Source organism: Nilaparvata lugens, chromosome 3 (genome assembly GCF_014356525.2).
Source record: "Nilaparvata lugens isolate BPH chromosome 3, ASM1435652v1, whole genome shotgun sequence".
NCBI lineage: Eukaryota > Metazoa > Arthropoda > Insecta > Hemiptera > Delphacidae > Nilaparvata > Nilaparvata lugens.
Window position 1 is genome coordinate 93,320,109 of NC_052506.1, and position 14,935 is coordinate 93,335,043.

At 34.4% G+C, this 14,935-nt stretch overlaps 2 protein-coding genes across 5 annotated transcripts in view; one reads left to right on the forward strand and one right to left on the reverse strand.

The window, feature by feature from the left end:
• LOC111055537 overlaps positions 1-14,935 on the reverse strand; it is a 257,536-nt gene that overhangs the window by 210,732 nt on the left and 31,869 nt on the right. For 3 of the 4 annotated variants that reach the window (XM_039425084.1, XM_039425083.1, XM_039425082.1), the window contains 2 exons: positions 4,650-4,802; positions 2,975-3,112 (listed from right to left, as the gene is read on the reverse strand). In XM_039425084.1, coding sequence (XP_039281018.1) covers positions 2,975-3,112; positions 4,650-4,802 — 291 coding nt within the window. The remainder of the gene's footprint in view (positions 1-2,974; positions 3,113-4,649; positions 4,803-14,935) is intronic. The other variant, XM_039425085.1, reaches the window with a different exon arrangement.
• LOC120350648 lies at positions 8,348-10,247 on the forward strand. Its single transcript, XM_039425086.1, has 2 exons — positions 8,348-8,448; positions 9,211-10,247. Exon 2 carries the CDS (start codon positions 9,335-9,337, stop codon positions 9,806-9,808), a length of 474 nt encoding a protein of 157 aa, XP_039281020.1. The 5' UTR covers positions 8,348-8,448; positions 9,211-9,334; the 3' UTR covers positions 9,809-10,247.

Here is a 14,935-nt window from a genome sequence, read left to right on the forward strand (position 1 = left end):
GGGATGTTCATTACTGTAGTATCTCATATTTATCAATTCAGTCATCAGTTGAGGGATTGATGTACTATCTGCGAAATTATTTTTTGAAGCTGTAATAAGTTCTGGAATAGTGGAACACTCGTTGTTATGTGATACTTGTTTGGCTCCACCATGCAATTTGTTCAAAGATTTGTGTAAAATTGCCCAATGATTTCCCTTACCTTCTTCAATATTATCTAAGGTATATTCCTCATGAAGCTGAGAAACCACTTCCACAAAATTTAGTAATTCACTAGGGTCTCCAGAATAGTCCGGTATTAGGTTGAGAAGTAACTCAGGTAAAAGTTTGTGCACTTTGGCCATAGTTAGATTAATTCGTGAAAGCTTACGTTCAAGAAGTTGAGTTGAAGATTATGGTATTGAGTCGGCGTCAGGTTCTTCGTCCTCCACAAATCTCCTTGCTCCTTGACCCACTCCAATTGATAAGGAAGGGAATCGATGACGTGATGATCTCGGTCCACCAGGACTAGGGATCTGAGGTGAATCCAGACTGGAGTTGAAGATGAAGTTCTTGGCGACCCACGGTTAAGAGTTGACACTCACTTTTTCCGAAAATATTTCAAAGTCCCGATTTGGATGAAAGATAAGAAATTCGGCACTTTAAATTCCCGAAAAATCAGTGGGTCCCTGTTTGTGCGCCAGATAGATTTGAATAACTTTGAATTCGGTTTTTTAAAAATTATTTTAATTGAATAACATGATGTTAACACAATGAGAGCTGAGCACCGACTAACGGTCCGGGCGCTCCAAGCGACTCATCACAATAAAGACAATGTAAATCTAAAATTGTTTACTAATGACTAATTACACTAATGATCTACATAACTCTAGTAGGCCTATAGGCTACATCTTGGAAGGCTCTCATTGAGTGTAGTTTAAGGCTGATCATAAAATAATACCCAACTAATAAGGTAATATACCTTTTCTTCTAGAGCTCAAATTTGAATCACAAGCTTTTACATGGTATTTAATTCTTTTTATAGTTTACAATTTGTGAATAATTCAAATTAATAGTAGCCTTTCATAAAACTGATCATAACTTCAAGCTAACTATCTATCTAACTATCCGGTAGCCTACATATTGTTTTTTAGTTTAGTTTATTCACTTACTTAATCGATCTTGTCTATCTGTCAATATCAATTATTTTGGTAGGTTTCTACTTGAATGTAGATTCTTGTTTGTTAGATTCTTGTTCTCTCACTAATTATTGTTGAAATCAAAGTATTGAATGGATACTTGACTTGAAAAGAAAATCCCAGTACATACTGGTTTCATTGGAATTTCATCAGCCAAATATAGAACAATAGAATAGTGTGGATTTCTTCCAATTTTGTAACATTTTGAAATTCATTTAGCTTATTGTATTTGACATTTAAACCTATCTTATTGATTAGTTACTTGTTTTTTTTCAGTTACAAGTATTTTAATATTTGTTTTCGTTAGTTGCTTGAATGGGAAGCATTGAAATTATTTATGAGAAATACTGAAACTTCCAGGAGTGAATTGCTAAAGATACTCTCACTCCATCTGAAGGCTTAAAATTTGAACCTTCTCAACATTTGGTTTTGTATGAAATAAAAGGTGATAATAATGCATATTTTAAGGAAGTTGTTTGGAATTTGAAGGCCATATTGAATAATTGTATGAGATACAATTTATTTATTATTTATCAATTTTTATTATTATCTAGGCCTACTTATTTCGATTGAATTACTAGATTACATATTGTTCATTTTAAGGCTTCATTTAATGTAACTCTCATTCCATGGGACAAGTTCAGCAATTCTATTAAACATTTGTCATTTTTATAACAAGTTGAAATTTGAATTATATTTTCAATATAAGCATTGCTATACTATGTGGTCTGTGTTTGTGTAGGCTACATCATTTTCACCTTGCAGTAAACCTTCAAGTGTTCACCAATACTGGGTTTTGGGTTCATTCTTGGACTCACAATCCTGGTCCTCCATTTGTTTATGATAATTATTCCAGCTACCGAGAAACTAGATGTATATGAATCACAGCAATTATAAAGGTTATTCAATTGTTACAGTCCAACAAACATGTGGTGTATATCAATCGGTATGTTGGCAACGGCGTCGCGAATGTTGTTCTTGAGGTGTGCTATGGTCGTTCGACATAAGCCAGGGATTTAAAATAACCCCATAAAAAATCGCATTGATGAAATGCATGTGGAAATGAGCCTTGTCAAATGACCACGTCTTCAGGCAGGTTGTCAATCAGCACATCACATGCATTTTAACGGGCAAAAAAATCGCGCTCAGTGAATTCTTGAACAACAGTCAATTTATAGAGATGTAACTGAAGGTCTTCATGGAAAATTCGTTGAACATTAGAGTCAGAAATTGCCATAGCAGCTGCGTGTTTGCGAGCCGATGCCGGGGAGAATGCACACCTGACTTCCTTATTCTTTTGATATTTTCTGGAGTTCTGATGGTTCGTTGAAGTCTATTTCTGGGTTTACCGACACTTGCAGACTCCTGAAATGAGTTAACCCACGACAGAATCGAATTATGGCCAGAAACGAGTCTGTGGGGAGGAATTTCAAATCGAGCGCGGAAGGTGATCGTCCATTAGAAACGAAGCTCTGAACTGCAAAGGCCCGCTGTTCTCTAGACCGGATGGCTATTTACTTGAGGGAGAATAAATTTGAGAACTCCCCCCTCCAGATGCGCCCCTTCCTGCCCCTCTACACGACCAATTCAACGCAAGGGATTTTTTCAAAAAAGTAAGTTTCTCTGGCGCACTTCGTACAAGTGATTTGATAGTAGCTCACAAGTGATTTGAATGTAACTTACGAGTGATTTGAATGTAACTTATGAGTGATTTGAGTATAATATGACTCAAGAGTGATTTGAATGTAAAGTACAAGTGATTTGATAGTAGCTTACATGTAATTTGAATACAACTTACAAGTGATATGAAATCTCTTTTGTCAAATTTGTGTGCAATCAGAACTGGTTTCAAATTTTCAACTGTGGCAGGACCATAGAACCCTACTATGGTCAACATTAATTTGAAAGCTACCGCCATCTCAGTATATCTCTGGTCCTGAAATGAGGATAGTTATAGAAATTATTCAATTGATAATTATTTCAACACAATGAATCCATTCAATTGAAACTAGAATTTACAGTGAGGTTCAAAACAGTATTTGATTAACATTGGTGCTGCTATCATTGTCTATCATTCAACAAAACAGACAGTGCTATCCTTTCCTAGCTCTGCATCAATCCTTTCCTAGATCGTCTTCTATCATTGAAGAATATATTTTCTTAGTGAGTAAAATATAACTTTTTTTTCAACAAGACTGAAGATATTATATCAGATATATGGGTATCAGCTATAATCTATGGGAGGCAGTGACAAGGCTGAAAATTGGCAATGCTGTCCTCCTATTTATCTCCACTGTCATTATAATTTGGACCATCATGGTGACTAGCAATATGAAGAAAAATCAAGTGATGTAGTAATCATTGATTGAATTGACAATTACAGAAAGAGTATACTAAGAAAAATCATAGAAAAAAGATAGCATAAGAAAATATCCTATGGTATAGGTCGTTTATGTTGCAATTATCTTCTCCGATAATTTGGTACAGAGCTAGGGTATAGAAATTTCTTGATGGGGAACTTCAATATGTCTTTAATTTTTCTAAACATTTCAGCTTTTCCATTATCTTATAGACACAAATTGTTAAGATTTGGTACACATAGGCCCCGTGTAATATTTTTTTGGGTTTTGAGTGGACCTATGTTTTTCCAGGGTTTTCAGGGACAAATGAACTTGAAAGTGTAAACACTAAAGTGTACAAAACGTTAAGCTCTCAATTTACGATGGTGCAGAATTTGAGGGTTTATTCACAAGTTTTTTTATTGCGTTTCAATGGTTTATTCCACATTTCTCAAGTATCTCAATTCATACTTAAGAGGGTTGGATATCGATGTTTGTTAAGTTCTTCACATCATTCCTGTTTCAAATTTGAAGGAACTATTAGACTGAAATAAAATAATTATCATTATATCTTAAACCAGTATCCAATTGAGGAATAACTGAATATTTATTGATTCTGATGAACATAAAAAATTTGCAACAACCCTGCGCTACATAATATTGAAATAAAACTGTTTCTTTTGACGGAAGGAAGCAAGCTCAAATGAAAAATGCAGGCGAGCGAAGCAAGCCTGCTGACCTTTTTTGCATGATCCAGTCGGGGGAGTAGGGGGCGGAGCTTAACGCCAGGGGCTAGCCAGGGGGCCAGCCAGAGGTGTAAGGCAAGCGTAGCTAGTTGGCTAGTCTATAATATTATAAAGGGGAGAATTGGCTTATACACGTACAGGATAGGAAATTCACAAATGATGCATCATCATCTCTGAACTACCCAACTGATTAACTTGGAATTTTGCATATAGATTCTTAATTCACCGAGCATAGTTATAGGCGTATTCAAAGTTCTTCAAGATTCCAGTAGGTCAAGCTTTTAATTAGACACTTGGGGAGCATGATTACCTGCTAGTATATTATATTTTTGAATAAAAATGGTTACTTGCTAGTATATTATATTTTTGAATAAGTGGTTACCCTCACATTAATAGATACTGATGACTTCGTTCTGGAAAATTTACTAAAGCAGGAAGAACGTTGATTGGAAAAAGATCTAGATACCCTCTCCCAATACTGGCCATAAGTTTCCTCATTTGTCTCTGTCCTCCTTCCATTGGCATTTTCCATATGAATGAGCTGCAACAATTTTGTGAATTGTACCATAGAGAAAATAAAGCATAACAATATATCCAATGTTTTCTAGAATTCATTCAAAGCTTCAAAGTTTTGTATCAAATTTTGATATTGTGTATTGTGAAGCTCTTCTTGGGGAATTAGGTACTATCACCGCCAAGGTTAAGTCGACACATGAATAACGAGTCTTGTACTGAGTCCCCAGTATTGAGGCTAGGAATTTGAAAATTCGTGCGTGGACGCTAAGTGAACACCAGACTGACTGAGTCACTACAAGATTCGATACAATCGTCTGAATCGCGGGAGGCATAAACACTCGCTCACCCTTGATTCTTCTTATGACTGATTGTATAATGATAAAAATTTCAGAGGTAGTATAGCGGTCGCTAAACACTGAGTACAGATATCTTAAAACTATTACCTGTGATGAAACAGCATACAAAATCATACAGGTCGAGCAAAAACCCCGATGTAGATGATCTACGGACCTGTGTCTCTAATAAGTTCCGAAGGATTAAGATAGGGTACTAAGGACCAGAGATCGTTCGGAATATACTTTGAGAACAGAGTCTTGTTGGGCTTTACGCTCTATTGTAGGAAATTATATTATCTCCAGCTGCATCTGCCATGCAGTCGAAAAATTCGCTCCCAAGCCGAGGTTGGTCACAGATAAAAGCTGATATATGAGCAGGTAAGGACAGATAATAGATAATCTCGATCTGACCCCACACACTACATCCACTTAGATCTGTTCCAATATCCAGGTTGAACCAATTATTTCAATGATCGTACTTGATCGGTTCTTGATAATATAGAATGTGTCAGACACAATAATTGACAGGCTTAAGAAATAATCGAACTCAGAAGACGAATTGACAAAGTGGAAATATAATATAATAAAATATATAATTTGACAGTGCAAATTTAAAGCTTGAATTACACATTGAAAATAGTTTAACATCGACAAAAAAACTAGAAATTTGCTTGTGCTCGCATGATACCATGCATGATCCAACAGACTTTATAATTGACAAATTTAACAGTTTTTTAAAAATGAAGAAAACAAATTATAAAAGATTTTTAAAATTACTCAAGGACGGGGTTCTGACAGCGGAGGATAGTTAATCAACTACAAGTTCTTATAAATTCTATACCAGATAAAATCTAGGATCTTAATGATTATAAGCACTTGTCAGCATGGTAATGGCCGATTTAACGAAGAAAATTTCATATTTTTCTGCACTATAATTTCTTCCAAAGTGAAGATTGGGGTCCCAAAACATGGAAACTCACGTGAATCCTCTTGGCGGTCGTACTTCCTTTAGATCAAATTTTGTTTGATTGGTGGCTGGTCCAGGCTTTGGTCTTAGCACGTGTGGAATTTTAATTAAATATTTCCTTCACCAATTAAATTAGGGAATAATTGAATTAGAATTTCTAGAACAATCAATTGATGAATATTTTCACAAAATAGAAGATAAATTAGCCCAAGATATTGACTCACGAAAAAAATATACAAAAATCAAATAAAATTTCACTAAAGGTCTTTGGTAACTCTTTAACAAGGTCCTCACGGTAAGGAATTTAAAAGGGAAGTGTTTTGCCTTCTTCTAAGCCTTTGGCTAGAACCTTTTTCTTGGAATCTCTGTGTAATTGATTTGCATGAAAATCCGCCATTGGTAGAATGATATGAAGTAGGCATAATGTCAGTGGCAAGCAGTAAAATATAATTCCTTTGATTGCAATAATAACTTAATTTGTATAATTTTGTAAATTGCTTAATTCTCTATATACAGTTCCCCTATACAGTGTACATGCACTAGCATATATGATAAGGCAAGTTTGCTGGCTGATAACAGATTGATATAAATGATGCTTTCAAACGATCATCCCTTTTGGTTCCATTTCTATGACATATTATTGGCTTAGGCTTGCCAAAGAGATTCATCCACCATGTGACTCAGTTGAAACAATAATATTATAATTTATTATTTCTATAAAAATCTTATCATGTTCGAAACTGTTATACTTAATTTTGCTGCTGTAATCAGTGATACAATATTCATGCTATGACCTTGTTCATTACTACAACATTCAACATTATAATGTAATTTCGTTAGTAATAAATGATTCTAACAATAATACATTTTATTTTTTTATTTAAATTCTTTATCCTTTTTCAATAGTTCCCAATTTCAGAAATAATATTATAGCTTGCATTAAAACCTGGCATGACATTTATAATATTGAGTCAGTCAGCTGTGTCTGAGATGTTACAAAACATCTGATCAATTGTAAACAAAAGTGTAACCTCCAAAAAGTTCAATGAGCAATTCATAAATGGTTTGTACTTAATTGGCAAAATAATTATGATTTCATTAAATAATTCTTTGAAAAAATGCGTAGTACAAAATGCTACTCTTATCTTATACTCAGCTGTTGACAAGGTAGCTTTATCGCTTGGGTGCTAACTGTTTTTTTGGCAAACCTTCTATTTTATAGGGGTAATTATAGTTTTTCTAGTTAATTCTCTCCTTTCATGAGATTTACTCAAAAGATTCATCACACAAAAGCCCCCAGGATATTTAAAATAGGTTATTGGAAGACGAGTCAAAACAATGACTATTTGAACAATCTGATATTGTGATGAATACACCATTTCATCTCCTGACTTCTACAAACTTCACACTTAACACTAAAACAATATATTGTGCACTTTTGGCTATGAGAAAAAGAAATAATTGATTGTTCCTCTCATTGGATACAATCTAAATACAATTAATGAGGTCTCTTTGGATCCTTCATTAAACAAATTCAAAACTTCCATTCAAGGGTGGCTTACATGCAGATCCATAACTATAACAAAAAATTCAACATATTATCTTCTTGGGATTCTAGTGATATTCACAACAAATAATATAGATTTTCATTATTGGAGATGTTACAGGTTTCGACTCTTTGTCTGGGCTTTTTTATATATATTCGTGTGAGAACATGATTAACTTCGGTGACCTAACAATTGTCTACCACTTGATTCGAGCAATTCTTTTGTACGCCTGTTAGGTTGTGTACAAGCAGGGTTACACTTGATATGATTTTATATTAATGCTGAATACAAAAAATGTTGTGCTTTCAAGATTATTTTTGTTGATTTTAATTACATTTCATGATATTTTTAATAATAAATTTCATATTTAAGGACAAGAATTTCGTTTTCTTAAGTTTTTTGAGATACATTTAGATAACATTCAGAACATGTGTACTCTCCATGCAATTTAACATAAATAATATATTTTTGGTTGCATTTTTATTTATAATTTTACATTAAATAACAGATATTACAATAATTTATAACAATATCACTGTATTTTGATACAATTTCCTTTTCGATCTTGAACGCATTGGCTGGTGTAAAGGAGAATTATTGAACAGGCTTTGGTTCCAATTGATTTCCTCATTGATTATACATTTTGAGGTTATTTCTAGGCATTCATTTGAATAAATCTTGTTTATTTTCTCTCTTCCTATTCAATACTAAATCCATCTTATTACTAATTTGTGAATATTTTCTGTTGATAATATAGATCTGTTTTTTAGGTAAGTGGATGGTTCCATGGTGACTGCAGCACGAAGCAGATGGCTTGATCAGGTTGGTAATTTTTAAAGTTGTTTTTCAGTTTTATTCCCTTGACTTAAAGTTGATAATACTTTCTTCAAGTTGATGTTCATTTGATGATATTTTCTTATAAGCTGAGATGTGGCAAAGTTAGGTTACATTGATGATTAGGCTGCAGTAGAAAGATGCCAGCCCACAAAGACATGATTCAGTAGGTAGGCTGTGATTATGAGAGGTTTAATAATTGATGTAATCCACTAATGTAGTCTCCCAGTTAATTCAAAATTGTTTCTTCCTCAAGCCCCCATCTAAATTTGATTTTGGTGTTATCCAAGGTCCAATTCCAATTTGTGGCTATCAGTTTTATTTAACTTGGCTTATAACAAACATGTCTGTGGTGTAGATCAATTCCTTCAAATATATTTCCTCTTTGTTGGCCGGTGACATGTAGTTTGATGTATTTGAATCTAACATGCCGGTAATGTGTGTGGATTTTTGTTGAAAATGTTTTTCTTTTCTGCATGCTGGTGTAAAGTCTGCTTGATTCTAACTTGACATGACTGCGGTGGTTGTCAGTCCTCTTGAGAATTACTCTTCTTTTCTGCCTGGTGGGGAGAAGGTTGATATTCAATTTTGGCCTGACATGACAGCGGTGTAGATGAATCCTGTTAATGCTTCTCCTTTTCTTTGAGACTGTTTTTCTGATTTTGTGTTGTTCTGATTTTCCACAGATTTTACTTGTTCTAATGTTGTTTTCTGATTGTTTTTGATGGATACTGATTTGATGTGTTGCAGGTGATTTCTTCAGTGGATTGTTGATGCGGGAGGTCGGCGTTCTGGGTTGTCTCTCAACTCGGTGGGCAGAATCCTTGGACTCCTGGTGGTCTGCGTGCGGTGGTACGGGCTGTCCCTCTACTTGATGGATGTTGTCCTCAGCTTGGTGGATGATGTCGACCGGCTCCTCTCGGCGTTCTGCGGGGTGCGGTGCGACTTCAGTTTACTCATATTGTTTTTCGCTTCCAGAAGGTTGTCCATATCTGGCACGGGAGTGGGTGTATGGCTGATGGTTATCCGCTGGTTTTTCATCAGAGCAACGGTGCAAGAAATAGGAGTTCCTGTCTTGGGGGCGGCATCAACTGGATGTTCTTCTGATGCTCTGTCCTCCATCTATTGGGCTGTCAACAGATCCTCCAACAGAATACAGCTCTCCTCCACTTGCGTTGAAGACAAGTCATCCAGTATATGGGGATGGAAATCAGTGGATGTGGTGCCAGATGCGGATGGCGGTGAGCAATCAGGTGAGGCGTCCTCGGGGTCCAATAGACTTGGATTAACTGGGTCGTTTTCTGCCATGGCTTGTGAAAAAACAAGGCGACGAAAAAATGTACTGTGAAGAAAAACGTGAAAGTGTTGATGTGATATGGAGAAATAATTAATAAGAAGATCCAATTGAAATCACTATAGCTTCGTAATAGATGAAATGCAGAAAATGTGATTCAACAATGTGTTTAGTGATGAAGTGGATCAAATTAGCAATATTGTTAACATAAAACAGTGAAAGAACACTAAAAAATGATGGATATTCAATAATGCAGATATGCTTATTATAATTTATTACTCTTATTATTGTAAATGTCTCAGTCTTATAAGTTCCTGCCGAAATTATATTTAGGGCTAGTATTTCTCACAATTTTTTTTATGAAAAGCAGTAATGCTCTGCTTGAACTACTCCACAATATATGCTTACTTAATTTTACTTTCCTCTTTATGCCATGAAAAAAAGTTTGAAAATGCAGTAAATGAATTTAATCCTCCTTTCCGTAAATTTTTATAGACTGCTTTGATATAGACCTAGTACTCTTAAAATGGTATAACCATTTCTTATGGTATTTCTTATATGTATGACTTATAATATGAGCAATTTTCAAATGACAACAATAGTGGAATTATGAGTTCAATTCTTTCTTTAGAAAATTCATCAATCGATAAATTTCTTCTGTTCAGAAATTGTGTATGGCATGTCTTGCTATTTTATATGTCTCGGTGAACAGTTGATATTAAATTTGAAGAAATTCACACCAATGAATTTTTTCAAAGAATTTTCCCATTGTCAGCGCTGTAGTATACTGAACAACTATACAATTCTTGCAGTTGATTATCCACCTCATCAATACCCCATGTTGGGAACCAAATTGTGTGAAGCTCTTCTTGGGGAATTACTATTGCCACAAGGTTGAGTTGACACACATATAACGAATCTTGTACTGAGTCCCCAGTATTGAGGCTAGGAATTTGAAAATTCGTGCGTGGACGCTAAGTGAACATCAGACTGACTGAGTCACTACAAGATTCAATACAATTGTCTGAATCGCGGGAAGCATAAACACTCGCTCACCCTCGATTCTTCTTATGACTGATTGTATAATGATGAAAATTTCAGAGGTAGTATAGCGGTCACTAAACACTGAGAACGGATATCTTAAAACTATTACCTGTGATGAAACAGCATACAAAATCATATAGGTCGAGCAAAAACCCCGATGTAGATAATCCATGGGACTGCATCTCTAATAAGTTCCGAAGGATTAAGATAGGGTACTATGGACCAGAGATCGTTCGGAATATACTTCGAGAACAGAGTCTTGTTGGGCTTTACGCTCTATTGTGGGAAATTATATTATCTCCAGCTGCATCTGCCATACAGTCGAAAAATTTGCTCCCAAGCCGAGGTTGATCACAGATAAAAGCTGATATATGAGCAGGTAAGGACAGAGAATAGATAATCTTGATCTGACCCCACACACTACATCCACTCAGATCTGTTCCAATATCCAGGTTGAACCAATTATTTCAATGATCGTACTTGATCGGTTCTTGATAATATATAGAACGTGTCAGACACAATAATTGACAGGCTGAAGAATTAATTGAACTCAGAAGACGAATTGACAAAGTGGAAATATGATATAATAAAATATATAATTTGACAGTGCAGATTCAAAGCTTGAATGACAGGTTTAACATTGACAAAATAACTAGAAAATTGCTTGTGCTCGCATGATAACATGCATGATCCAACAGACTTTATAATTGACAAATTCAACAGTTTTTTAAAAATAAAGAAAACAAATTATAAAAGATTTTCAAAATTACTCAAGGTCAGGGTCCTGGCAGCGGAGGATAGTTAATCAACTTCAAGTTCTTATAAATTCTATACCAGATAAAATCTAGGATCCTTATGATTATAAGCGCTTGTCGGCGTGGCCATTACTTTAATGGAGGAAATTTTATATTTTTCTGCACTATAATTTCTTTTGAAGCGAAGATTGGGGCCCCAAAACGTGGAAACTCATGTGAAACCTCTTGGCGGTCGTGGTTCCTTTAGATCAAATTTTGTATGATTGGTGGCTGGTCCAGGCTTCGGTCTTAGCACGTGTGGAATTTTAATTAAATATTTCCTTCACCAATTAAATTGGGGAATAATTAAATTAGAATTTCTAGAACAATCAATTGATAAATAGTTTCACAAAATAATAGATAAATTAGCCTAACATATTGACTCACAAATAAAAAATGCAAAAATCAAATAAAATTTCACTAATAGGTCGTTGATAACTTTTTAACAAGGTCTCAACGGTAAGGATTTTAAAAAGGAAGTGTCTTGCCTTCCTCTAAGCCTTTGTCTAGAACCTCTTTCTTGGAATCTCTGTGTAATTGATTTGCATGAAAATTCGTCATTGGTAGAATGATTATGAAGTAGGCATGACGTCAGTGGCAAGCAGTAAAATATAATTCCTTTGATTACAATAATAACTTAATTTGTATAATTTTGTAAATTGCTTAATTCTCTATATACGGTCCTCCTATACAGTGTACATGCACTAGCATATATGATAAGGCAAGTTTGCTGGCTGATAACAGATTGATATATGATGCGTTCAAACTATCATCCCTTTTGTGCCATTTCTATTACATTTGATTGGCTTAGGCTTGCCAAAGAGATTCATCCACCATGTGACTCAGTTGAAACAATAATATTATAATTTAATATTTCTATAAAAATCTTATTATGTTCTAAACTGTTATACTTAATTTTGCTGCTGTTATCAGTGATACAATATTCATGCTATGACCTTGTTCATTACTACAACATTCAACATTATAATGTAATTTCGTGAGTAGTAAATGATTTTAACAATAATACATTCTATTTTTTTATTTAAATTCTTTATCCTTTTTCAATAGTTCCCAATTCCAGAAATAATATTATAGCTTGCATTAAAACCTGGCATGACATTTATAATAGGTATTGAGTCAGTCAGCTGTGTCTGAGCTGTTACAAAACATCTGATCAATTGTAAACAAAAGTGTAACCTCCAATAAGTTCAATGAGTAATTCATAAATGGTTTGTACTTAATTGGCAAAATAATTATAATTTTATTAAATAATTCTTTGAAAAAATGCGAGTACAAAATGGTACTCTTATCTTATACTCAGCTGTTGATAAGGGAGCCTTATCGGTTGGGTGATTGTTTGGCAAACCTTCTATTTTATAGGGGTAATTATAGTTTTTCTAGTTAATTCTCTCCTCTCATGAGCTTTACTCAAAAGATTCATCACACAAAAGCCAAACAAACTAATTTCGTGAGTAATAAATAATGTCAACAATAATACATTTTTTTTTTATTGAAATTCTTTATCTTTTTTTAATGGTTCTTTGTTTCAGAAATAATATTATAACTTGCATTAAAACCTGGCAAGACATTTATGATATTGAGTCAGTCAGCTGTGTCTGAGCTGTTACAAAACATCTGATCAATTGTAAACAAAAGTGTAACCTCCAAAAAGTTAAATGAGCAATTCATAAATGGTTTGTACTTAATTGGCAAAATAATTATAATTTTATTAAATAATTCTTCGAAAAAATGTGTAGTACAAAACGGTACTCTTATCTTATACTCAGCTGTTGATAAGGGAGCCTTATCGCTTGGGTGCTAACTGTTTGTTTGGCAAACCTTCTATTTCATAAGGGTAATTATAGTTTTTCTAGTTAATTCTCTCCTTTCATGAGATTTACTCAGAAGATTCATCACAGTATCAAGTTGAGATGATACTGTATAATTTTGTGTTACTACTGTATTATTATGTGGTGATACTGTATCATTTATGGTTATACCTTGGAGAAAAGATAGCTCGAGAAGATACGCCATGGTAGAGGACAGTTGTTATGTTGCAAGTTTCAGTGTTTTCTGAAGCCAATAGTCCTAGTAGTTGTTTTTCATGGAGCTATGTTATATTCTATATTTCATAATTCTAGTATTTGAAACCTCATTATTCAAATTCTCTTCTTGTGATATATTACTATACCAGTCATCTTACTTAACCCATACCGCATCCCAATCTCAAATATTGTTCCACCTCAATCCCTTTCTTTACATCTAACTAGTGAAATAAAGTGCTACACAAAATTCATCATCAATGCATCGTGTGGCCACACCAACACTTCAGCTTCAACCACGTATATGCTGATAAGGAACAATTTCTTCAGAGTGATCCGTGGTCTAGTGGATAGAGTGCCTGCGTAGCAGCATAGAAATCCCGGGTTCAAACCCTCTCAATACCAAAAGTTTTTTAACCAGATCACTCCCGTGTTATCGGATGGGCACGTTAAACTGTCGGTCCCGGCTGAAGTATGACAGTCGTAAGGCCCATTGACGGCTTTAATTATATATTCAGGCGGTGGGACCTTCCCGCAAGGGACTCCCCACCAACAAAAGCCATACAAATTTACTTTTTAATTTACTTTAGGAACAATTTCAAGGTATTTCAATTCATTTATCAATTTCATTTTTTTTTTCAGAAATGAAAAAAGCGGGAAATCTATACCAGTTATAGATTCCAGTTTAAATTTCTATTAATAGACAAAACATATGCTATTCAAATCTGGTACACAGGCTCAGTTAAGGCTGGCCACAGGGACAGGCATAATAAACATGAATGATACACATTATTGCTGACAGCAGGTAACCCGTGCTCCGCAAGGGTCGAATTAAAACTTTGACAAACTGTAAACTTGACCTACTGAAGTCTTGAAGAATTTAAATAGTTGAAAGAATTCAACCATCCTCGGTAAATTGAGAATATTATTATGCAAAATTTCAAGTTAATCAATCAAGTAGTTAAGACATGATGATACGTCATTCGTGAATTTCCTATTCCCCAAATGTATAAGAAAATTCTTTCCTTCATAATAATCAATCACATTTCTTCTTCTTTCTAACCATATCCTTAGAATTATATTCAGACTGATAGTTTTCTAGTTATTGTAGTTTTTCAAAAAATCATTTATCAAGCACAAATAACGAAAACTGATCAGTAAGAACTGGAATACAGGATGAGATATAAAAAATAATGGTTGTCATTCTTCACCAATTCCTCTCTTTCATCCTTTCCTCTTTCTTCTTTTCCTTCTTCTTCTTCTTCTTCTTCTTCTTCTTCTTCTTCTTCTTCTTCTTCTTC

What these genes read in the sequence shown, in the direction of transcription:
- LOC120350648 (XM_039425086.1), top strand. Translation starts at nt 9,335, where the DNA reads ATGGATGTTGTCCTCAGCTTGGTGGATGATGTCGACCGGCTCCTCTCG.